Raw genomic sequence first — 25,551 nt, 5'->3', positions numbered from 1 at the left:
TTTTTTCATTTTTCTTTTTTAAATTCCTAAATTATTTTAATTGAAATGTTAAACGAATAGGTATTTTCATTTAAAGAATTTAAAAATCAAAGAAATAAAAAATATATATATAATTTTAATTAATAAGTATCAACTATAATTTAAAATTAAAAAATTAAAAAAAAATATCAACTATAATTATCGGGTGTTCAATCCGAAAGGACATGTAAGAAGGCTTTTATACGTGTCCTAACAATATTTTATTTGTGAATAGCTTATTTCATCCATTTTGGTCATATTTGGATATAGAAATATTTTTATCTCATCTTATCTTATCATTATAATTTTTTTAAGTTTTTATATAAAATATAATAAATAATTTAATTTTTTCAAATCTCAAAATAATAATAATATTAAAATATAATATTTTAATAATATTTTATTCAATTCATTCAAAACCATCTCATCTCATCTAACTATCTAAACAAGCCATTTATCTCACTTTTTTTTATTCATGATAAACTAATTCTACTCATTATCCAAACCACACGTTTAGTAAAGAAAAAAATTAAAAATTAAAAAATCATATGTGGTATGTGATATAGGGATAATGAGTAGAATTTTTCATCTTCTATATGTTCTCATTGTTTACGGTTTCTTTAAAAAAATCATATTTTAAAAAAAAAAATTCTACTCATCATCCATATATCACACACCACATGATTTTATATCTTTTTATTTTTTTTTCTCAAAGCAAGCATGTGGTGCATTGGTGATGAGTATAAAAACTCAATTAGTTTAGCAAAACTAAAAGTAAAAATAAATAAAATAAGTGTGGTGTGTGGTGTGTGGTGTGGGATGATGAGTAGCAAAACTCATTTTTTAAACTTTAGATATTCTAATTAAAGTAGTATTCTAATCAAATATACATCAACATTCCCCTCAAACTCTAGATAGTGGAGTTAAGTTGAGTTTGAAAATAAGATCATGAAGGCGATTAGGTGGATGAGATTTCGTGAAAATGTTAGCAAGCTAATCTTTAGAGAAGATGGAGCAAAGAAGCAAGGTGGCTTGCCGAATATGTGTCTAATGAAGTGACAATCAATCTTGATTTGTTTGATACACTTATTTTAAGAATCATTATGAGCAATTTGTATGGCACTTCGATTGTCACAATAAAGGAGAGAACAAGTCGTTAGAGGAGCATCCATATGAGTCAAAGCCAACATAACCATAAAAGTTCAGATGTATTGTCAGCAAGAATACAATACTTAGATTTTGTACTAGAGGGAGTAACAACAGACATCAAAAAAGTCCATAGTAAAAAGCAATAATCAGTGGTAGATCAACGATCACGGAGATCTCTAGCCTAGTCAGCATCATAATAAGGCCAAAACTCAATGGATGAGTGTGAAGAAAAATGAAGTCTATGAAACAAAGTTCCCTTAATGTAACCCAAGATACAAAGAACGACAACATAGTGAGTATACCAAGCAGCACTCATAAACTGGCTAACCAAATGTACTACATAGAAAATATCTAGTCGTGTAACGACAGTAAAATACATAAGACTACCAACCAACTGCCTATAGAGAGCGGCATCGGAAGGAGGCTCAACATCGGTGGCAAGAAGCTTGACATTGGTCCCAAGATAGTTGTTGTCAGTCTTGTTGTTAGTCAAACCAACCCGAGAAAGCAAATCTAAAGTATATTTAGATTGAGAAAAGTAAAAACCATATGTACCAAAAGTAACCTCAAGTCCAAGAAAGTAGTTGGATCTATCCAAATCCTTCGTATCAAAATTTTGACTCAAAAAGGTTTTAAGACGTTGTATCTCAGAAATTTCATTCCCGATGATAATCATGTCATCAACATATAGAAAGATGATAATAAGAATACTCGCATTAGTGGTCCATAGAAACAATGCAGAGTCATAAGATCTAGGAACAAAACTTGAGTGATCACAAAACTTAAAAACCATGTACGAGGAGCTTGCTTGAGATTATAAAGTTATAAAGAGCATGACGAGGCAGTAGGCTTTGTGAGGAGGCTGCTCATATCCAGGTGGAGGCTACAACTTGCATATATACTTTTTCAATAAGATCATCATTCAAAAAGACATTATTGACATCCATTTGAAGTAATTACTATCGGTGAACTCCAACAAATATAGGCAAAGATCTAACATAAGTAAATAGTGCAACATATGCAAAAGCTTTCTTGTAATCAATATTATATTCTTGGGCAGAACCTTTAGCAACAAGGCGAAACTTGTATCACTCCACCAATTTATCTGTACGAGCCTTAATTTTGTATACCCACTTGCATTCAACTGCAGATTTTTCAAGAGGCAAATCCGCTAGGTTTAGTTTTGGTGAATGCCTCTACTTTCAGATTAAGGTCAACTAATATATGATTTAAATTTGACTTGACATTCTAACCCAACTTGTGATATTTAAAGTAGAAAATTCTTGTTACGACTAGGGGTGTAAGAATATCGGTTCGGACTAGACCGGAATGATAGTCTTATTGGTAAGTCTCAGGGTGTGGTTTTTTTGGACCAGATTGGACCGAAACCGATCGAGTGTATATATATATATATATGTATTTAAAATATTATATATATAATTTATTGTTTTATATAGTAATTGTATAAATTAATTATTTAATTTTCATTTAATAGATTACCATTGATTATATATACAATAAAAGTATTTATTTTCATTAATCATATATAAAATATTAAAGAGATCACTTAATTTTAATTTTATTAATTTAATTAACTTTTTGTATTAACTTTTTTGTCAAAAAAAAGAAAAAAAAATATTTATGGATTGAAACGAACCGAATAGATCGATAGCTAATGATCCAATCCAGCAAAAATGATAGACCAAAATTTTTGATTCGTAACCACTCCCAAACTGAACCGATTACATCCCTAATAACAACTCACGATGCAAGATTGGCGGGCTGGGTGTTAGGCTTTGACTCATGTATATGACTTGGGTTAACGTTCACCTTATATATAACCTGAACTTCTTAGCCCAACTCAAAACACATTACGAATTGCGAGCCCTACTTTTATCCTTGAATTATCAAGTATCTATACAAGGATATATATATCTATCTATATATATAAAGAGCTTATGAAACGGAATTTTCTTGTTTTAACAGAAATTTCTTGTTTTAACGGAATATGTTGATTTTCATTAACTTTCCATCCATTTGTAATAATTACAGAACACAGGGATACAATTGTATTTTTTTTTACATTCTGTTTATGACTATTTTTATAGTTTATGTTGATTTCTATTCCACTATTAATATCTTTAAATATGCTAATAAAGCATATTTATTATAATAATAATCATGGATTCAATTTTCAATTTAAAAATACGTTATAATAGGAAAACAGATTTATGTAGATTTGTCTTTTCGTATTCATTATAATAGGAAAACATTATAATAATTTATAAATAGCCTATCTTTCAATAACTTTTAAGATATATATTAGTAATAAAATAATAAGATATATGTACTTTATTTTTATTTTAATAAAATATATTAGTACTTTGAACTGCTCATACGTGCCTCAGGCACGTAACATCTTTTAATTTGTAAATTATTATAATGTTTTCCTATTATAATGAATACGAAAAGACAAATCTACATAAATCTGTTTTCCTATTATAACGTATTTTTAAATTGAAAATTGAATCCATAATTATTATTATTATAATAAATCTGCTTTATTAGCATATTTAAATATATTAATAGTGGAATAGAAACCAACAGAAATCATAAAAGTAGCCATAAATAGATTGTAAATGAAAATACAATTGTATTCCTGTGTTTTGTAATTATTATAAACGGATGGAAAGTTAATAAAAACTAGCATATTCCTTTAAAACAAGAAAATTCCGTTTCATAGGCTCTTTATATATATAGAGATATATATATATACACACACATGTCGAAAGAAAAGGGTTAGATATAAAAATAGAAAAAGGGTTAAATGTTATACTGAGGGATCTGACATATTTAATTAAATGAATCGGATTAGTTAACTCATATATAATCTGAAATTGACTTAATATGATCCTAAACCAACATCATGTGACATTGAGTAGAAAATTTTTGTTACACCCCATTAATTCTACACCAAAATTAATTAATGCGTTAGTTTGGATTGAGAGATGAGATGAGATTAAAATGGTTTGTGAATAGAGTAATGTTAGAGAAAAGCCATTATAGCAGTGCATACTTTGCATTCACTGCGTGGCTACTTCTAGTTGATTATTCCCAACACTCACTTGGAGATATGTGTAGTTTAGATGATGCTATATCATGTGTGAAAAACGGATGCTTCCAATAATGACTTCTATCTATATTTATTCTTGTGAATAATAGTGAAATTTATGAGTTGAAATTTGTTAAATTTTTGTTACATCTCTCAATCCAAATCGACTTTAAATGAGTCGAGCAAGATAAGCTTAACTTAAGCATATGCTTCAGTTGACACAACTGATAGAAGTTGAACCCAACCCAAATGTTAGAGCTATTTTGTATCCTTAAATTATCAATAAGCTGTTATAATTTTGTTCACCAAACTACAAAATTAATGTATTGTACATTCAAATTACTCAAAATTAGCAAATAGTACCATTCATTCATATCTGACCGTTAAGATAACAAGCTGTAGACAACTTGACACAATCTTAAATTCTTTATTGTACTTTAGATCTTAGCCGATGCTATTATTTGGTATTCAGCCATGCTTAAATATATATATATATATAGTGTATTAAAGTATAAAATACATAGCTAGAACGCATGCATGGCTAATGTCAACCAGATGATGAAGGAAACAAGAAAACATTTTCTTTCTTATTTTCTATTGAAGAGTCTCAAAACGGATACTCCGATGATCAAAACAGCCTCGAGTACTAGAACTTTGGAACTTCCACCTGAGACCGTCTAACCAGCTGTGTAGATCCCATTCTCACATTTTCTCGTCCTTTTTAATTCTCCTTCAGCCCCAAACACCCAACTTGGAAAACCCCGAAAGAAAAAAGAAGAAGAAGTAAACTCCCTCTAATATATATGTCTCTCTCTTAGCTTCCCCCCTCTCAATCACATAGTTCAAGAGGAGATCAATCGATCAAAAAATGGCTCCTGCCGGTGATGATCATCGTCGTGAGACGGTGATCGACATAGGAAAGCCAGTTAGTTTCACTGGTGGGCTTGAGTTTTCGAGCCTTACATATACAGTGACAAAGAAAATGAATCTTGAAGGAGGGAAGTCGACGAGGCAAGCTGAAGTAGACCTGCTGAACAGGATTACTGGGTATGCACCAAAGGGTTGCATCACCGCAGTGATGGGTCCGAGTGGCGCAGGGAAATCTACCCTCTTGGATGGATTGGCTGGGAGAATAGCTTCTGGGAGTCTTAAGGGTAGGGTGTCCTTGGATGGCATGGAAACGAGCCCCGGGTTGATTAAAAGGACCTCTGCATATATTATGCAGGATGATAAACTGTTCCCAATGCTTACTGTGTATGAGACTTTGATGTATGCGGCTGATTTTCGGCTTGGTCCAATCTCAACTGCCGATAAGCAGCTGCGTGTGGAGAAGCTCATCGAGCAGCTTGGATTATCAGTAAGTAATCAACACTCTTAAAATATTTCTTCAACCTAATTTATATATCTTGCATGTATATATGTCCCACATATTTGATCTGATCTTAACCTTGAAATGACCATTTTTTAAGTTTCAAGCTCGCTCAATGATATATAAATTAATATTTATAAAATAACAACTGCTTGACACCTCCTATATAGCTATTGAATAAATTAATATTTTTCAAAAATTTTATTTTGATTGAGGCCTTTAGAATTTAAACGAGAATTTTTTTAGTCACAAATAGATCATATAAAAATAAATTCACTTAGTTTGACGTAATATGTTAAATTATAAAACTACTTTTATATATTGTAAAGTAGATATAACGTATCATATGAAATCATGTATTCAATTTATAAATTTACTTTTATGAAATTTATTTATAACTGTAACACTTTTCATTTAAAAAATAGTATTTTATTAAGAAGTTGTCGATGCATTTTAGTTGAGTTGTTATTGTATCATCGAGAAATCATAAAGTGACATCGGTTATTTGCTCGTTGTTATTGTAAAAAAATAATAATAATCTTATTATAATCATTGATGACATCGGTTAACATGATATCATGTTTTAAGTAGATTATTCAAATAAAAAGTCACTTAAAATATGATTATGACAAAGCATCATTTCTATTCTTTTTAAAGACAACGGGCCTTCTGATCTCGAATTTTTATGACTGGACATGCATATGTTGTAGTCATGTCGGAACACCTATATAGGTGACGAGGGGACGAGAGGAGTGTCCGGCGGAGAGCGTCGGAGAGTATCAATAGGGGTGGACATCATTCATGGACCATCGTTACTATTCCTGGACGAGCCAACTTCAGGTCTAGACTCAACCAGTGCTCATAGCGTCATAGAAAAGGTGCACCATATTGCACGCTCAGGCAGTACTGTGATCCTCACAATCCACCAGCCCTCATCCAGGATCCAGCTCCTCCTTGACCACCTCATAATCCTTGCTCGCGGCCAGCTCATGTATCAAGGATCCCCTAAAGATGTTGCCCATCATTTAGCACGAATAGGAAGGAAAGTCCCCAAGGGAGAGAACTCCGTCGAGCACTTGATCGATGTGATTCAGCAGTATGATCAATCTGAACTTGGAGTTGAGGTGCTTGCTAAATTTGCGCTTACGGGTCTGAAGCCCCCGCCATTGGCAGGTGAGGATATATCAGTTTCAAGTGTAGCACCAACGTCGACTCCGGCACGACGCAGCAGTCATGATCAGGCTTCAGAAGTGATCAGTGATCGGATGGGAATTAAGGCAGGAAGGAGGCAAACAAATAATGTTGATCAAGCTGACTATTCTTATGATCACAGCTTGAGAAGCTCATATAATAGTAATTCAAAGTCATGGAGTGCTAGCGACCTTGGAGTTCTTCAAGTACTGAGGAATGCTCCTTCCCGGACTAATCAGAAAGTGCCCATCTCCATGAGGTAATTATTCAGACCAGCACTGTTACAGCACCCTTTTTCCTTCATATTTTAGTATTTAAATTTTTAAAAATGACAGTTTCAGTCTTGACATAACAAAGAGTTAACTCAAAAACTCAACTCAGAATCAAATTAACACATGCATCAGCATGCACAATCACTTTTGTAAGACTTTCCGTGAATACAAAGTAATTCTCTTCTGCAATATGTAAGATTTACTCTGACTTACATGTGCTTGATCTCTATGTGTGTTTAATATGGTGGGAAGCAGCTTATCCCCCGGATATAATGATCAATATTCGAGTGAAATGATAGCCAGGACACCTCAAAGCAGCGACTACACTGTCAATGAAAGTGACTATCTCACTCCCGAAGATCATGCTCCAAACTCCATGGCAAACAACCATCTGGGCCCAAAGTTTGCTAATTCATTCTTCTCGGAGACTATGATACTCATGCGCCGCAACTTCAAAAACATCTATCGTACACCTGAGCTTTTCCTCTCAAGACTAGTGGTCCTCACCGTCATGGGTATCATGATGGCCACCATGTTCAAGAACCCTAAACCAGACTTGCAAGGAATTACAAACCGCATCAGCTTCTTCATCTTCACAGTCTGCCTCTTCTTCTTTTCTTCCAACGATGCCGTCCCGGCCTTCATTCAAGAGCGTTTCATTTTCATCCGAGAGACTTCCCACAATGCATATAGAGCCTCGTCTTATACCATTGCAGGTCTCATTACTTACCTTCCTTTCCTTGCTCTTCAGGCTGCTGTCTATGCAGCTATTGTGTGGTTTGCTTTGGAACTCCGGGGACCTTTCATATATTTCTTGATTGTTCTCTACGTCGCCCTTCTCTCAACAAACTCGTTTGTGGTATTTGTGAGCTCGGTGGTGCCCAACTATATCTTGGGTTATGCTGCAGTCATTGCTTTCACTGCCCTTTTCTTCTTGTTCTGTGGGTACTTCTTGAATAGCCATGACATTCCTTCTTACTGGAAGTGGATGAACAAGATTTCCACAATGACATATCCATATGAAGGGCTTTTGATGAACCAGTATCAGACGGATGTTTCTTTTGGAACAAACTCTAATGGAGAGATTGTGTCTGGTCATAAGATTCTGGACAAGCTTAATATTCTAGGCGGTGAACAAGATAAATGGGAGAAAGTGCTCATAATGTTGGGTTGGGCTGTTCTATATAGGGTTTTGTTTTACTTGGTTCTACGTTTTGGGTCGAAGAGCCAGAGGACGTAGAAAAGCAAGGACGAGATAAGAAAGAGGCCACCAGAGTGTGATCTTGAAATTGCTAAATTTGCAGACAGTTTTTCTTAACAACAGATGAGCTGTTGATCTGTATAGCATGCTCATGCTAATTAAGATAAGCTTCCATGGACATGTCAAAAATATTTTCCTTGGCAACAATTGATATGCATGTCTTTATGCTATAAGCAACTGAAATTTACTGTTTCAAAAGTGTAAGTGGGTTTTGGAAGGGAGAATGATGCAATTGAATTAAACAGTCTCAAGAAGTTCATTGTCTTATGCAGGACTGCCATAAATAAAAGACTGATGCTAAGGTTTTTAGCCTCTATCTATAGGTTACCGACCAACCAATTTTAACTGCTTCGAATATGCTAATGATCATTTGTTGTAAGCATCGAGGCTAGCTTTGCTGTGGGAGCTAATGTCATAAAAAAAAAATGATGCATCTTTTTAAGTTTCTTACACACCAGGATTATGTACATACACTAATTAAATTTGTGTGCATGTATAGGCGTAAGTGGTTCTGTTTTCATGTCATGAATGATTTCCTCTACAGTCTACACCACCTTTAACAAAAAAGAAAGAAAAATCATAAGCCACGTATGGCTACTATTACAACCTTAGCAATGGAAGTATTTGGAAGCTTGGAGAGAGGCAAAATCTTATTAGTTGAATGAAACTTGATACGAAGTGCTCTGCTTTTAATACTAAGAAACAGTCTAACAGAGACTTTGAACTAACTGATCTAACAAGTTCACGTGTACAGAAAATATAGAAAATACAAAAATACAAAATGCAATACAATTGTAATGGTCCCCCTCAAGATGGAGTGTAGATATTAGATACACCCATCTTGGACAAAAAATCAGTAAAAAGGACAAAAAGAAAGAGGTTTGGTTAGCAATTTGATGTTCTGAAGCAACATGTAATGTCAAAATGACCCCAGCTTGTATCTTGTCGAGTATGAGATGACAATCAAATTCTATGTGCATTTTAAACTCATTAAGGCCTTGTTTGTTTTTGCAGATGAGATGAGATAAGTTGAGATTAAGTTAAAAGTTGAATAAAATATTATTTGAATATATTTTTTTAATATTATTTTTGTTTTGGGATTTGAAAAAGTTGAATTGTTTATTTTATTTTGTGTGGAAATTTGAAAAAATTGTAATGATTAGATGAGATAAGTTGAGAGGAGTGCTGCCTGGTTATCACCTGATCAAATCAAATCAACAAGTCCCACCATATACTATGGAACAAAATACTACCCCAGTGCTTACACCTTGCTGGATCTATATCGAATGGTTTAAAAGAAAATGCAACCCTTTTTTGCTCTTTAATCAAATGGTCCTATTCTTGTAGTTAGTTTACTTGGGGAAGGTAACAATTCCCATTCCCAGAAAACATGGGTTGAACTAAAGCCCTCCCTACTTGGACGGAAAAGGTACTGCATGACTCACTCAACTATAAGAGCAGGAGCTGGAATTGGTAGCTTTGTTTTTATGAGACATTTTCTTACACGTGATTTAATAAAGAAACCATATATATGGTTATACACGCATGGATATATAAGATAAAGAAGAAACTCTATAAAACATATGAGTAAACAGATTCAGTAACTAAGGGTTGTCCCCATCCACAAATTATATATATTGAGCTGGTAGTTGGGGTTAGACGTCATATGCTATGAACGAACAGTGAATACCCTCTAAGAAGTTAAAAATTACGAAAACTCGAAATTAAAATTTAGATCAGACATGACCATCAACAGGAATGTTTATGTCTAGAAAGAGTTTCATCCCTTAACCATATGGAATTGCTGACAAAATGATGTAGCCACAGCATGGTACTCAGCAGTTGTTCATGATGAAAAGTACTGGTATATGATATTTTATTAGAAGAAAAAGATTAATCAACAATCTGCCAATGTGAAACTTGATGCTTCGTAACAAAAGGCATTTCAAAACCAAGTACAATAAACTCTTAAAACTGAATCAAGATGGACCAAAAAGAATTTATGTATTATTAGCCACAACTTTTCATACAAGAAAACGCCTATACTTATAAAACCAAATGGAAAAACAACAAAGGTCGGACACAATGGCCATATGATGAATAAACTTTAGATGGCGAGGTGGTATTAATTACAGACAAAAGGAGAGATGGGGCTCATGATATAGGAGTTATAAGGACTAGAAGACACAAAAGAGCACAGCTTGGATAAAGTGGCGAATGAGGAACCATAGACAAATCTTAATCATTCGAGAAACCAACAGAAGAAACTGATTTAGCTAAGCTCAATTATAGACGATATACTATTGGGTATCATTGCTATTATTATTGACAAGTCACATAGAATCCAGAACTCATTCTTCATGGCGCTATTCTTACATTAAGAGGATCGGTCATTTGGAGTAGAATTCATTGGCATAATGCTTGAGTTATCATAATATACTCCTATTTTACTATCAAGAAACATCTATATGACCTTGAATTTACTATAAACAAACATCTGCACCATTCAAAGATTCTAAAGGTGGCTTGAAGATCCTAAAGATAGCATTCTGTATTTAAAGCGTATTTATGTACTCAAAGTGGCTACAGCCAAAGAATATAATTTCTAACTACCTCACACATTGATCATGATATAGAAGCATGAAAAAACTCGAGAAAATTAGTCTCAAAGAGTGTTACAACACAAGATAAGGCTAGTCTACAGAGAAGCCGTATTGCAGCAGCAGCTGCAACAACAACATGATCCGATAAACATTATGTAGCGAAGAGAGAGGGATTGGATGATGCAGTATCCACTTGGACTTCAAGCAGTTCAAGACGACGCTCCAGCGTGTGAAGCTTCTCATTCAATGATGCCAACTTGCTCTTCGTTGTAGCCTCTGAAAGAGTACAAGAAGCATAATATGAAATAACACCACACCAACCCCGCAAAACCTGATACTATAACAGGATAGAGCAAAAATCACAAAATGGTTGTGGGCATTCATGTAATGGGGTAATTATGGTGTAAAAATTAATGCAATCCACAATGGAGGGACGTGCTATTCGAATCAATCCCATATCAGCAAATCCGGTACTGCAGAAGAAGGAAAGGAAGGGAATAGAATTGGTTACCAAATTGTACAAGGAAATCGAAGAGGCGTCGAACATTGAGGGAAATGTGAGAGATGAACTCTCGGTTCTCCCAATCTGCTTGCACTGCTATCCCGACGTTCACCGCGTTTATGATCCCTCCTGCCCTGGCCATCCTTCCTTCACTTCTTTTTTCCTCTCTTTCAGAGACACACGAAGAGATCGAGCAGAGGAAATATCCAATCCCTTTTCAAGTTCTCAAAAAAGCAAATCTATAGTAGAACCAGATGATCAGCTGGGTCGGCAGGTAAAGTTAGTTGGTTAGTTTGACTTGCTTTTCCTTGATTTTCTTTGAAGCCAAGCAATCATAATACTGTGGAATTCCTTTTCTTATTTTAGTTAAAATATTAATTGCCTTAATAAATGATATTCTTTTTTTTTTTTGTACTATTAATTAATATAAGACACCGCTTTGTTAAATGAGTTTAAATTTTTAATTTTGCATAACGATCCTTAATTTAAAATAGAATTGTAAGAAAATCCTTACACTCTTTGTTTATTCTGATCCACCCATACAATTTCTTTTTCATTCAAACTATTTTGATGATCCTATCGTTTCAGATCTACAACTTCCATAATTTTTCAAGTCTGTCATCAATACTTCTCCTCTTTTCCATTTCTTTCATTTTACCCTATCCTTCTATTGAGCAAAGGATGCTCCATTCAAGGAAAGGGAAATCCGGTCCAATTTAGACTACACTGAAACAAGAAAATAACGTCCATGATATTGATATTTAACTAAGAAACATGAATTGGCAATTCATTTCAGCCTTTACAATCAATATCATCCCAGTTGGGAGAGGCAATGGCTCCAGAATTTAATGCTGGGAATTTCCTTTGGGGTGGTGTGGTGTAGAAAGATCAAACAAAATCAAGCCTTCATGTTGTTTCTGACAACAATGTCATGCAGAGGCCGAGACCGGCGATAGTCCGTTGTGCCTGAGCAGTGCCTCTGGTGATGGTTCGCGTCCACGGAATTCTACAAATACCTGGATGCAACAAAGTTTTTATGTTATGGTGCATCATATAGACTCTAGAAATGTCAAATTCAGCATTACGACAAAGCCATCTAATGCACCAAAAAACAAATAAGGTTATTTTTCTAACCTCTAGAGGTGCTTTGCCACCTCCAAGCGCAAGGATAGTCTCCCGGAATTTGTTCCCTGTTTCTTTCACAGCCTGTTGCAAGATATATAATCACTCTTGATGTTATGTGATCCATGTTAAGTGACATAAGTGTGCATTCCAAAATGTAATGAACTATGTAACCAAGTCATTAATAGCGCCAAGTATTATAGTAGTCTGGATCCTATAGGGCAGTATTGTAGTCTTTGGGATAATGTACTTCATTTTGGTTCTGTTATAAACATCAAGTTGTAACATGTTTCATTGGAAGGGAACTTGGCCGAGTTAGGTGCAGTAGATTTTTCCCATTAGTTTTTCTTGGCTTCTCAACTCTCTAACCATGTTCTGGGGGATTACAAGATGGATTTACTCGGCATACGCAATCTAGACATTTGCAATTGGTTTTGCATTCATCAGTTTGTGTATTGTCATTTGTAATTTCCATTCTCCTTGATTGATGTTTTTGGTTTTTCCTGATATTCAGTTGTATTCTCATAGTTTCTGCATAACCATATCCCTCTGCCAAAAGTGAGGACTTTAGTAAATTTCGGGTTACCATCCTCTTTCTAAAAGAAAGCCGTCGATGAGATAAGTCAACTACAGGGATCAATTAGGCGCAGTACGGATATGCGTTAGAACTGCAGCTGATATACATAGATGAAACCGTGGTATATAATAAATCAAAGTACGATGCAAAACTATGGAGACCTATCCTTCCAGACAGCTTTCCAACATACCTTGCTGTCCTCCAGTCCAGCATCCTCAAATGAAGAGAAGGCATCTGCTGACAACACCTCAGCCCACTGCCAAATTCATAAATATGTTTTCATTCAAAAGGAGGAAAAAGGTAAAATAGGCAATCAGTAACAAACATGCTCGCAGGCCACAGTTCAATGAGGGCCACAGTAGGAGAAAAATAACGGTGAATATTACAGGGAATTGATAATACCTTGTAACTGTAGTATCCAGCTGCATATCCTCCTAATATTCACAAAAAATATATATAAAGAAAAATATCAAAATGTTAGATTGCAGCTAGAGAAGTAAAAATGATGCCAAGAAAGTCGATGTAAACCAGACGGAGAAAAAACCTGCAAATATATGGGTGAAACCGCAAAGGAACCTGTCTTCAGCTAGCGGAGGGATCACTTGAGTTCGTTCAGAGACCCTCTGATCAACATCGTATATGGATTCTGTCCCACCAGGAACATACTTTGTATGCAGCTCCAAATCCAAGCTTGCAAACCTTATCTGCAAAAATATAATAAAATTGCAAAGAAATCACAACACCGGTGATGTACGCAAACACGTAGAAAATTAATTTATTTCCCTTGGAACCATTACCTAAGTCCTCAAAACATAATCACAGAAAGAGAAACATGGATTTATATTAAAACTTCGATGAGTATGGAATATTACAATCAAGACGACATATCAGGAGAAACAGTAACCTATGTTTTGATCAAAGTAAAAACTTCAGAAAAGAAAGTTTGGGTGCAGTGGGGTGGGTTTTGGGGGAGAAACATAACAGTAACCACAAGAAACAGGCGTTAACATGACAAGCACTAAGCCCCAAAAAGGAAGTATGGGCTAGGGAGCCTAGTTTTTCCCCTTTTCTAGTCCTTTCTACAAACCCCTTATTTCAACATCCACCACGATTTCTATTTCCCCTACCTTTCATAGAGAGTTCATCTCTCTTTATTTCAGCCAATTATACTTCAACCAACATATAAAATATCTACAGACAGATGAATATGCCCAAGCCTGACCAGTCATTAGACTTGAGTTTAAAGAATAACACCGACCAAATGCACTGACCTGACGAAGACTTAGTGAGCCAGCACGAAAAGTCCTAGCCGCAAGGAGCTTTAAATATACTTCTTCAGGAAGACTCTCCCCAGTTTCATAATGCTTTGCAATGCTCATCAAAGTATCCCTACAGGCCCATCAGAAAAAATAAATACTACATAAATATATTAAGACAACTAATTTTCATAAGAATAAATGAGGATGCAACTATAAAGAATTAAAGTGCTAATGACCTTGCATATTGTCAGAGGATATTACTATTACAGGAAAAAATGCTCTACATTTGGGCACTTAAACTAAGATTGTTACGGGAACAGGAATAAAAGGAGAGGTCATGAACATTTTAATGCCCAAGCTGAGGGATCTATGAAGACATATTTACCTGTGGTAACACCAGTTTTCCATGAACTGAGAAGGTAACTCAACAGCATCCCACTCTATCCCCCGGATACCAGAAACTAGACCCTCATCTTGTTTGGTCAGCATATGCTGAAGCGCATGACCAAATTCATGGAAGACAGTCTCAACCTGCAAATTAGTCATCACATAATCTGAAAACAATTTTTTTATGGGTAAGATAAAGATTTTATTATAATGAAAAGAGTTCTTCTAAACTCAAGCCCGGCTACAACCACACCACTTAAGTGGAACATGCACATCAGATTAAAAATAAAACAACACCAGGTCTGCATAACAAACATGATTTCCCCTTAATTTTGAATCCTGATTCTAGCAATTGAACGACCAAAACCCCTAATCTTAACTAAATGGAGTGAGTCAGATATGCCTCTTCCAATTCAGCCATTGCATATACAACAGAACTGAACCATGATCTTTAAGGGGGGCAGCTATTAAATAATGAAACTTTAGCCATCATATACAAAATGACATCACAAAAACCTCTAGGTAATATCATTAAAAAAACGTAAGACAATGACAATGACAATCTTTATAACGCCTACATTGAGATAGGCGAGAAATAAATAAGCTGTGAATCCAGTTAAGCATATAAACATTCATGCATTTAAAAATTCCAAACACACTCGGCCTGAGTCTATCAAACCAGGTCGAGTGTGTCAATGCCATTCTATATCATCATAGTGGCTACAAATTATGGATAATAGAAAGCCAACGTATCCGAGTTTACCTCACGGAAAGTCATTAGGCTTGGTTTTTTCCCCACTGGAGGTGTTTGATTGCACACCATGTGGGCAACAGGCAACCTTGCAGAGGCACCATCACGTGCTAACACACTACTTCGACCAACAACCTCATCCATCCATGCACCTCCTCTTTTCTCAGATGGTCGAGCATACGGATCAAAATAGAAGTATGCAATAGGACTACCTGAAGAGTCTTTGACCCGATAGAATCTAACATCATTGTTCCAAACCTAAAAATAGCAACCATATATCAATGAGATAAAATGAATGGTCCAAGTTACACAAAAGAAAGCACAAAATGGCGAAGATATATATATATATATATATATATATTTGGATAAGTAGGAAGAAAGAAAACATAATACCGGAGCTAGACCGTCAGCTGGCTCGATATCAATTCCAAACAATTTGTTTGCAAGGTTAAAAAGGCCATGCATAACCTTTGGCAAGGAGAAAAAAGGACGTAGTTCTTCCTGTTGAATATCAAAAGGGGAAACACATAAGTAGCAAGAAAGCAAGAATGTTCCAACATTCAAAGACTTATTATTATTTTTTATTGGAACCGGGTGTCCAAGAACAAAGTCCCGACTAATCCCAAGGGTGCACAGGCACTCGACAAGGAGTTTCCCGCAAATACATCTCAGTTAATTCAAGGAAAAGTTCTCCCAATCCGATAGCCCCTAGAATTTGTTTGCACACAAGAGGATTTGAACCTTAGATCTGGAGGGAGTATACCACCAAGACCAAGGCCTTTACCACTTGAGCAAACCCCTAGGGGTTTCCAACATTCAAAGACTTATGCAAGAACACACACGATCCAACCTCATTGATGTCAAACTTTGACTCGCGAAGCCTTTCACTCCAAAAGTTTATGTCCCAATGGTTCAAATTGTCAGCTTCTACTGCACCCTGATTCTTGGAGAAATTTTTTATGTCATCCATATCTGCAAGAATCAAGCATGCAGTCTAGTCCTCAAGCACTTACAGTATAAAGGATATTTGTTGAGAAACATTCCCATTTAGGAAACTCGAGAACATATAAAATTAGGGTTAAAAAACCTTCTCAGATAATAAAACAACAAGGGAAATAATATTTTTACCTATAAAAAGTGCATCAAGCAAAACTTCTATGTATGTATGTAAGTACATATGCTGACCCTATTAAAAAATGTATATAATCATATATAAACAAACACACATTCAAAAGTTAATACTGAGTGAAGTTTTAATGTGCCAATGTGGCCTATGAAGTATATTTTCAATGAAAAATTAAGTAACCGGACCATGTTTCCAAGACTGCAGAAAAGTTTTAACTAGACAATACCATAGCTGAATTAATTTATATTATTTGAAGCAGTAAAGTCTCTCAAGAACTTCTTAGCGAAAAAGTCTCTCAAGAACTAACACAGAGCTTAAAATATAGATCATACATACAGCAACCCATTCACAACCATGAAGAAAGTATATACACTTCACTAACCTTGAACTGCAGCATTCCAGGAAGCAGTACGAAGTTTTTCCAGAAGCTCTTCTGCCTTTTCAACCGTAGCCATTTTAGTTGCCATGCTTACCTGATGAAATATATTTCAGCAAGACTATCACTTTTTTTTAACAAGTAATGCAGCAAGTCTATCATAAGAAAGTGATGTCAATTATATTAAAACATACCTCAGCATAATTATTGTAATTTAGAAGCTTAGCCTTTTCCAACCTAAGCTTCAAAATCTGTTCAATTATCACTGTATTATCCAAATCTCCGCTAGATGCACGAGCTACATAAGCACGGTATACTTCTTCACGCAAAGACCGATTTCGAGCATGTTGCATAACAGACATAAAACTAGGAGCATCCAATGTTATTATCCAAGGCCCATTCTCAGCAGTAGCATTTTCATAACCCTGGTGGCATACACAGATGCATCAGAAATTCTAGATAAGACACAGAAAAACCAATCCAGCAGGATTTAGGAATGGATCATACATTAAATAAGCAAAATAAAATGGATTCCAACAAGGAATACCTTAGACACTGCCTTTTGTGCAGCCAATCCAAGTGCAGTTGCGGGCAATCCTTCAATTTCTTTCTTATCTGTAATTAATTTTTCGAACTTCTTTGTGGCATCCAAAACATTCTCCTCAAATTTTTGAGATAATCTTTTCAATTCCTGAAACGAATTTGAGGTAAAAAGCAAGTGATGCCCAAGCCAAGGGGCAAACTAAACTTTGAGGATGAGAATCATCACCACCAGCCTTATTTGGTCCATGTCATATAGTTAATAACTTGACATCTACTAAGCCAACTTCCAATGAAGGCGGAAGCCAAAGCAATAATCAAGAATTCTTCAGCACGCACATGACCCTTTTCCCATCCTCAGTTTGTAGACGATAACCATTACCTCATTTTGTTATGAGAGAAATAGCAACTTTTATGTGCAGTTTTGCAGAATAACATAAAACTCTATATTTTGCACAAAGAAAAAACTAACTACTGGATGAAAGTTGAAACAGTGAAGTTCAAAATGGAAAAGTAACTTAAAAAAAAAAAACCTGTTCGATTTTGTTAAATTGGTCCCTTTTATCATCTTCGAGAGAAACACCATTAAGAATCGCTTCCTTTATTTGGGCTGCATGGGAAAAACAGGAAAGTAACTGTGAAGTATCAGAGAAATCAAGTTGAACCCAAAACATGTAGAAATGATAAAATTAAGTTAGTAATTACACTGCATGTGATCTAGTTTTAATACAGAACTGGGTTACCAAATAACCTCATTTAAAAAATTAAAGAAAGAAAAAACAAATCATAAAGTGAATCAAGTTTACAATAAGAAATCTAGACAGAACCGGCACACATATATGTAGTCATGGTAAAACAAAAAACAAATAAATATAGTTAAAACAAAAACTATGCCTAGTTACTTTCCAGAATAAAATATATATATATATATATATATATTTTTCAATCAGTTGCATACCCAAAAACCTAATCAGCAACCCAAACCAACAAGTCTTAAAGCCAAACATGGTAGAAAACAGATTTTTTTTTTTTTTTGATAAGTAAGAATCTTTATTGATCGAATGAAACTAGGCAAAGCCTATGTATACAGGAAGTAAAGTAGAAAATATAATATATATATATGTATATAATATTATTATATTATATATTATATAAGTAAAGTATGGAGGCTATTTCCCACAAATTAAAACAGACATATTGCACCCTCAACAGAAAATATCCTGCACGTGATACTTTCTTTCTTTATTTATGGACCAGTGAAAGTGCTCTACCAAATAAGATTAGAACCAAATAGAGTAAAAAGAGACAAAAAGGTATATATCCTCTCCACTAAACATGTTATATAAGATATTTGAGATGCTCACCCTCCACAATACGTTTACGAGCATCGTTCAGTGACTGCCAATCAGGAGATTCTTGGATAGTTTTAAACGCATTGTAAATTGGTTTACTTTGTCCCAATCTCAGCTGAAATTTAACTTTCTCGGGCTGCGAACCACAAGTAAACAATGTTAGCACTAACTAACAAGTATGGTAACAAGGAAAAAGAAGGCACAAATTCATGGACAAGAAACAAATCCAATCAAGTTCAAAGAACTATTAATATCCCTCGATTGGGTGTATCTGCTGCCTTCTCATCTGTTCATCACCTTCCACAACATCTTAAGGGGATTTTTATTTCAGATAATTCTGGTCTCTCTCATTTCAGGCAGCCAAAATTGCATTCTATTGTATAGAATCATTGGAGTTTGTTTCTATTGCCTCAGTCTAAATTGTCTGAGGTTTATACTGTAATGTTTTTCTATTTCATTAATAAAGCTCGAGCATTCCAAGAAAAAGAAACTGCTATAAAGAAACCCTACAGCTAAAAATACGATATGGTGCTTCTTTCTTAGAGTCAAGACTAAGATGATGTATGGCTGGAATAGTTGGATCCTTTCCCAATACCGGAACGAAACAAATTTATGGCTTAGTCACTCACAAATTACAAAGGAGAAATTGAATCCTAAAACATGGATCTCTGCGTTTTAATTCTAGTTTTATGATTTTCTTTCTTAAGGAACAAAAAACCCAGAGTTTTTACACCTAACATGACACAGCAACTGCCAGCATATTCGTAAACGAACATATAGAAACCTGAACTTCTTCAATGGCAGAACGGAGCTCAGGAGAATCCTTTACACTCTTGAGATGATTAACAATCCCCCAGACCAGAGACAACCGGTCTACAATCTTCTCCAATGGCTCAACCAACTTCGGCCATGAAGGCTCCACTCTGCGCTCCAATTCTACCAAATCCTCCTCCTGCAAAACCCAGTTATTAAAAAGAAATTAAATTAAATTAAATTCTCAGTAACCAAACCACGACAAAGCTCAAAACTACCAGGGAAAACCCTGGAAGTGGTCTAAAACATAACAAAATAATCAAAACCAAAAACAAATTTCAGTTGACACTAGAAATTCAGAGAGTTGAACAGAAGGCAGAGAACCCAAAGCCCATAAGCACAACAAAAAGAAAACCAGAAAGACAAAAAAAACTTTTAAAAACCAAGAAATCAAAACATTTTTTATAAGTAAAACCAAAACATAATAGGAAAAACAAGCAAATCAAAATAAAACAAAACATACAAGCTTCTTCAAGATGGCACGGATCCCGGGGCAGACGTGCTTGGCCTCGACGACATCGAACGGGGGGAATTCAAAGTCTTGTAAAAGAGGGTTGACACCGATGGGTGGTGGGTCGACAGCAGCAGCGGCCGCCATCGATGGGGCAGAGAGAGAAGAGCAAGAGTAAGAGAGTGAAGGGGCGGTAGAGGTGGACTTATGGAGGCTACGAGTGCAGAAGGAGAAAGAAGAGGACCAGAGTTGACAGGCACTGGATTTGCTCAGGGATTGTTTGGGAGACGAAAGGGAACGTGGAGTGCGCTTTAGGAGTGAGTGAATTGAGCTGGTGACGGAGATTCGTGTTGCCAACAACATGTTGGGCTCCTACAGTCCTACTGCCTAGTTTGGGTATCACAGACGTCCGCCTTCGTTCCTACTGCCTAAAAAAAAATTCAAATTTGAGCAGATGATGGTATGCTCTGCATATTAAATGATCCAGCCCAATCACTTTCATCTTAAAATAGAGTAAAATATTCATAGTAAGATTAGGAGATGTTTGGATTCGAAAATGACTTGAGATGAGTTGAGATGAGTTGTAAATAGTAATGAGATGAGTTGTGAATAGTAGTGAGATTTGTGAGTTAAAGTTGCTGAATAATAATGAATAGTAGTGAGATGAGTTGAGATGAATTGAGATGAGTTGAGATGAGCTGAGATGATTTGCGAATCCAAACAAGCCCGAGTGCCCTTGCACTTGCAGCACCAATCACGATGACATTTTAAAATGAGAAATTTACAAAAAATTTCAAAGAGACAAATGTACATTTACTCAAATCTATCAACCTCTTTAGTAAAAATTTAATTTTGACAAATGTACAAGCTTAGGCTTCGTTTGGATGACAAACATCTCTTAACTCATCTCAACTCATCATTACAACTTTTTCAAATCTCAACATAAAATATAATAAACAATTCAACTTTTTCAAATTCTAAAATAATAATAATATTAAAAAATAATATTCTAACAATATTTTATCATCTCAACTCAACTCAACTCAACTCACTTTAACATCCAAACGTAACCTTAATCTTTCCTACATCACATGGGCAGAGGAAAAAACAGTTTAGCAAGACCTAACGTCAAAATAGTTAGAATTAAAATTAAATTTCATCTCATCTCATTTAATTATTATAAATTTTTTAAATTTTTATATAAAATAAAATAAATAATTTAATTTTTTTAAATTTTAAAATATAAAATATAAAAAATTATATTATGACTTTATAAAAGCAACGATACAGTAACATGGTAAAATGAGGGTGTTCTACGTGAGGCCACTTTGATTGGTATCCCACGTGTACGACACTGATAAGATAACTATCAAGTGGACGGCATTGATGAGTATTCATGTTTGTGAGGACGGAGAATATGTTTTTATCCTGGAGTTATGCTACGCCAAAGGAATCCCACAAAGGATCCATAAACTGACGTACTAGAGTGCTCGCTAGTTAAGTTTTTTTTTCCTCCTACTCCCCCGCCCCGTTCCCCACCTCCTCAGTCCCGATTGAGAGAAGAGAGAGAGAGATCTCGTACCTGGCGATGAGGAGCGATGACGACGACGTTGATGACGAGGCGATGAAGATGACTGGGCTGCGATGAGGGGCGAGGAAGGTGAGGGGTGCACCAGCGACATCGGCAAGGGGCGAGGAAGGTGCGCGGCGACGTTGGTGAGGGGCTATGGCGGCAACGTCAGTGAAGAGTTGCTCGAGAGTTTGGGAAAGGCAGCGAGGAAGGAGGAGGGGAGAGATACGAAAAAGAAAAAAAAAAAAAACAGATGTGGCACGCTGTAGTTTATGAAATTCGTTAGATTTATTAATTTTTTTAAATAAAGTACACAAAACTTATAACATGCAGAATAACCTTGATAGATCATGGATCCTTTTAAAAACAAATAGAAGAAAGCTGTAACTTTGGTTGAAGGCCGATTATCTCCAATGAATCTGGTAAGGTTCAAGAATTGATGGAGACTATGCTTATGAGTTCGAGAGTAATGTATGACTCGCTGCCATGGGTAAACCAATGGATGATACAATCAGGTACATGGGCTCCAATGATGCTTATTATATTACCTCCATGTAATTACTTCATTAAATTCGTTAACTGCAGGGTGGTAAAGAAAGAATTTACAGGTTTGTTTCGATGATTAGGCCATTTTTCATGTTTGGTGATGGGCTCTGTGCTTCCAGACAAAAATAGAAGAGGACCCAGGTGCATCTAAATTCTAACAAACATAGATGACAATGTTGATGGTGTAGAATTTCTTCTCTGTATCTCATTCAAAGAATCAAAATGACGGACAAGTAGGACTCTTGCTTCTGTCTGCAACATCCATCAGTGAACAGTTACCAATACAAGGAAGAAAGAAAGATCAACAATGATGACTAAATAATAGAATGATAAGGTAATATATTGCTATAAGCTGAGAACCGCTGCAAGTTCTACACTATCTGCATCCCTAGGCTTTGAGTGATCATGAAAGTACACTCCAGCTTGATTAAATAATGCGAGCAAATGCAGTAACTCCTCATTAGACAGCTTTGAAGGCCTCTTATCTTCAAAACTACCTGAATTTAGAACTCCAAGGACCTTCTCCCTGAACATACTCATCCGCGTATCCAAGCAAAAAGATGAATATTCTGTTTCATCAGTGTCCCCTTCATCATCAGTAGCACGAGCAGAATTGTTGCTGTGATCATAATTGTGGTCGCTGGCAGTACTTTCACTGCTTGAGCAAGTCTTTGTGAACAGTTTCAACAAATCCAACAACTTCCTCTTCTGCTTAAATGTAGCACCTAGTGTCTTGTTTTTCTTGCCGAAACAGGTTCGCGTGAAAGCCCACCACTCATCCAGATTTACATCAGGAATTTCAGCTTTGGGACGTATAATAACCACGGATGAGTCAACCTTTGGACATGGAACAAAGTCCCTTTTGCTCACGTCCATGGAGAACTCCACATCAGCAACCAGCTTCACATTTACCGCCAAGCGGTTGAACTCTGAGTCACCAGGATTTGCCAACAGTCTCCGTGCAAACTCTTTCTGGAGGAGAAGAGTGGCGCTCCTAAATGGGTTCGCCCCGTAAACTAATTTAGCCACGAGAGGAGAAGATATTCCATACGGAATGTTGGCTACCACAAGATCAAATTGAGGAAACTCGGTCTTCAATGCGTCATTACATATAACCTGCAAAACCCATTTGCAAGAAAAGCTTACTTTAAGTAGTTGACTGCAAGCGCTCAAAACTTTCAGCTAGGCATTTCGTCGAGCAATTAGAAAACGAGTTAACCTACACTGAGACGATCTTGAAGACCCCGCTCGGCTACGCGTTTGTGGAGAACCTCCACCATTCGTTTATCAATTTCAACAGCGACGACATATTTGGCAGCTTCTAGAAGCCTCAGGGTGAGATTTCCGGTACCGGGTCCGATCTCTAGGACTGTATCGGTGGGCTTTATGTGGGATTTTCGGACAATGGAGTCGAGGACTCTTGGGTTGGTGAGGATGTGTTGGCCCCTGCTTTTGTACAGATGTAAACGAGCCTCTCGATTCTCCCGTCTTCTGAGAATCTTATCCTCATCGTCGCTCTTGGGATGGCTACGACGACTGGACCTCGCATGAAATTGACGGAGCGGAAGCGAACGTTGCCCGGTGACGAACTTGGAAAGAGACTTGGGGAGACGAAGCATGTGTGATTCTTCGATGAATATAGTTTCTTTTAGGGAACTTTTACAGTTTAGATTTGAATTTCAGTTGCTTTCATCTGTGAAACCTACACTACATGTATCCCTCTCGTATTGAAGCTTCCAAGGACGAAAAGGGTCGACTTAACAAGTTTCAGTGAACTATTGGATAAGATTTTCTATAATTGTCCAGTCCAAAGAATTTTTATAACGAGAGACATTTATATCACAATATTTAATTTTTGAGTAATGTTATGGACACTTATACCGTTGTAGAGTGCGTAAACGCCATGCAATCTTTTGAAAATGAGTGAGATTGAGAGAAAAAAAAAATTGGATAAAAATATTATAAAATTAAAAAGTTGGTTGAATATAATTTTTTAAAATTATTTTTATTTTGAAACTTGAAAAAGTTATATTTTTTTTATATTTTGTTTTAGAGTTTGAGAAAATTGTAATGTGACTAAATGGAAAATTGAAAAATTAAAAATTAAAAAGTATTTTACGTTTAAGTGGTATTTGAGAAAGAAATATCTGAGAATACTTGAAAATAGTTCACTTACCAAACAGAAGTAAAACTTGTCCTTTTAAAGCTACTGTCATAAAATAGGGGTGTAATTGGTCTGGGGAGGTCACGGATCGAAAATTTTGGTCTATTTTTGTCAGACCGGACCGTTAACTATTGGTCCAGTCGATCCATTCGGTCCATAAATATTTTTTTCTTCTTTGTTCTTTTTTTTTTAAAGAAAAATTAATACAAAAAACTAATTAGATTAGTCAAATTAAAATTAAGTGATCTCTTTAATATTTTATATATAGTTAATTAATATTAAATAATTTCATTGTATATATGATCAATAGTGATCCATCAGATGAAAATTACATAATTAACTTATACAATTATATACTATATAAAATAATATATTATACATATAAAAATATTTATATATATATATATACACATTCGGTCTGTCTTTGTCCGATCCAATCTAAAAAACCACACTCCGAGATGAACTAATAAGACTATCGGTCCGGTCCAATCCGATCTATTTTTCCGATAGTCTTACAAACCTAACCGTAAATGCAAATTATCTTTTTTTGTTGGAGAGGGGACAACAAACGGGTTTGTAAATTTTATTTGTAATGCATTTCAAACTTTCATGGCTTAAAATACATCTAATTTGTTGTCCTTGGAATTCTCAACATTGAAAGCTAACTTCATTTTCCTTTGCCATGCATGTTCCAAAAGAAGATGTGATTAGAACATAAACCAAAGCCGTACCAAAACAAAACAAGATATTATCTGCCAAATGCTATAGATGTAACGATGGAAATTCTTAGAAGATAACACAAAAGATTTCAACAAGAGTCCAGCTACCCGTAAGCGTGAAAAATGCGCATCTCCTTACGTGTTAATGTGGCGGTGACACATATCACTGGCACGTCACTTTCTTTTATTTTTAAAAAAAATCTAGACATAAGTGTAGAAGCCCAAGCCGATTAAGATTAAATTATTTAAACTTAAGACAGTTTTTGTAGCATTTGAGAAAGATGATTGGAGTTGGTTGCAAAACCAAATAAAATGCCCATA

The 25,551-nt window shown here is 35.5% G+C and overlaps 4 protein-coding genes across 4 annotated transcripts; 1 reads left to right on the top strand and 3 right to left on the bottom strand.

Moving 5' to 3' along the window:
• The first annotated feature begins 4,797 nt into the window (after window positions 1–4,797).
• LOC108985547 (ABC transporter G family member STR2-like) lies at window positions 4,798–8,688 on the top strand. Its single transcript, XM_018957890.2, has 3 exons — window positions 4,798–5,636; window positions 6,359–7,098; window positions 7,367–8,688. Exons 1-3 carry the CDS (start codon window positions 5,148–5,150, stop codon window positions 8,349–8,351), a joined length of 2,214 nt encoding a protein of 737 aa, XP_018813435.1. The 5' UTR covers window positions 4,798–5,147; the 3' UTR covers window positions 8,352–8,688.
• Window positions 8,689–10,853: 2,165 nt separating this feature from the next.
• On the bottom strand, window positions 10,854–11,793 carry LOC108985550 (protein BRICK 1). The gene is made up of 2 exons (XM_018957893.2): window positions 11,487–11,793; window positions 10,854–11,251 (listed from the first exon to the last, which is right to left on the bottom strand). Exons 1-2 carry the CDS (start codon window positions 11,617–11,619, stop codon window positions 11,127–11,129), a joined length of 258 nt encoding a protein of 85 aa, XP_018813438.1. The 5' UTR covers window positions 11,620–11,793; the 3' UTR covers window positions 10,854–11,126.
• A 411-nt stretch (window positions 11,794–12,204) lies between these two features.
• On the bottom strand, window positions 12,205–20,594 carry LOC108985549 (probable cytosolic oligopeptidase A). Its single transcript, XM_018957892.2, has 17 exons — window positions 20,244–20,594; window positions 19,752–19,919; window positions 18,980–19,103; window positions 18,149–18,225; window positions 17,623–17,766; window positions 17,270–17,500; window positions 17,082–17,172; window positions 16,424–16,545; window positions 15,967–16,074; window positions 15,586–15,831; window positions 14,821–14,966; window positions 14,448–14,565; window positions 13,721–13,880; window positions 13,579–13,610; window positions 13,367–13,432; window positions 12,612–12,683; window positions 12,205–12,493 (listed from the first exon to the last, which is right to left on the bottom strand). Exons 1-17 carry the CDS (start codon window positions 20,592–20,594, stop codon window positions 12,407–12,409), a joined length of 2,343 nt encoding a protein of 780 aa, XP_018813437.1. The 3' UTR covers window positions 12,205–12,406.
• Window positions 20,595–22,527: 1,933 nt separating this feature from the next.
• On the bottom strand, window positions 22,528–24,139 carry LOC108985552 (ribosomal RNA small subunit methyltransferase, mitochondrial). Its single transcript, XM_018957895.1, has 2 exons — window positions 23,571–24,139; window positions 22,528–23,463 (listed from the first exon to the last, which is right to left on the bottom strand). The coding sequence occupies exons 1-2, from the start codon at window positions 23,964–23,966 to the stop codon at window positions 22,693–22,695; spliced, it is 1,167 nt and encodes a 388-aa protein (XP_018813440.1). The 5' UTR covers window positions 23,967–24,139; the 3' UTR covers window positions 22,528–22,692.
• Window positions 24,140–25,551: the final 1,412 nt, after the last annotated feature.

Source organism: Juglans regia, chromosome 8, assembly GCF_001411555.2.
Source record: "Juglans regia cultivar Chandler chromosome 8, Walnut 2.0, whole genome shotgun sequence".
In the NCBI taxonomy this organism is placed as follows: Eukaryota; Viridiplantae; Streptophyta; class Magnoliopsida; order Fagales; family Juglandaceae; genus Juglans; species Juglans regia.
Note: the sequence above shows the minus strand (reverse complement) of the source record. Positions and strands in the feature narration are given on the sequence as shown.

Bases quoted from the DNA above. Each gene is read 5' to 3' on its own strand.
- LOC108985549 (XM_018957892.2), bottom strand. From the start codon at position 20,594: ATGTTGTTGGCAACACGAATCTCCGTCACCAGCTCAATTCACTCACTC. The intron at 17,501-17,622 runs GTATTCCTTGTT...GTATGCCACCAG, and splicing joins CACAAAAGGCAGTGTCTAAG to GGTTATGAAAATGCTACTGC. The intron at 12,494-12,611 runs GTTAGAAAAATA...TGTTGCATCCAG, and splicing joins GTGGCAAAGCACCTCTAGAG to GTATTTGTAGAATTCCGTGG.
- LOC108985547 (XM_018957890.2), top strand. From the start codon at position 5,148: ATGGCTCCTGCCGGTGATGATCATCGTCGTGAGACGGTGATCGACATA. The intron at 5,637-6,358 runs GTAAGTAATCAA...CATATGTTGTAG, and splicing joins TCGAGCAGCTTGGATTATCA to TCATGTCGGAACACCTATAT. The intron at 7,099-7,366 runs GTAATTATTCAG...GGTGGGAAGCAG, and splicing joins AAAGTGCCCATCTCCATGAG to CTTATCCCCCGGATATAATG.
- LOC108985550 (XM_018957893.2), bottom strand. From the start codon at position 11,619: ATGGCCAGGGCAGGAGGGATCATAAACGCGGTGAACGTCGGGATAGCA. The intron at 11,252-11,486 runs GTAACCAATTCT...GTACTCTTTCAG, and splicing joins CGATTTCCTTGTACAATTTG to AGGCTACAACGAAGAGCAAG.
- LOC108985552 (XM_018957895.1), bottom strand. From the start codon at position 23,966: ATGCTTCGTCTCCCCAAGTCTCTTTCCAAGTTCGTCACCGGGCAACGT. The intron at 23,464-23,570 runs GTAGGTTAACTC...TGGGTTTTGCAG, and splicing joins GTCTTCAAGATCGTCTCAGT to GTTATATGTAATGACGCATT.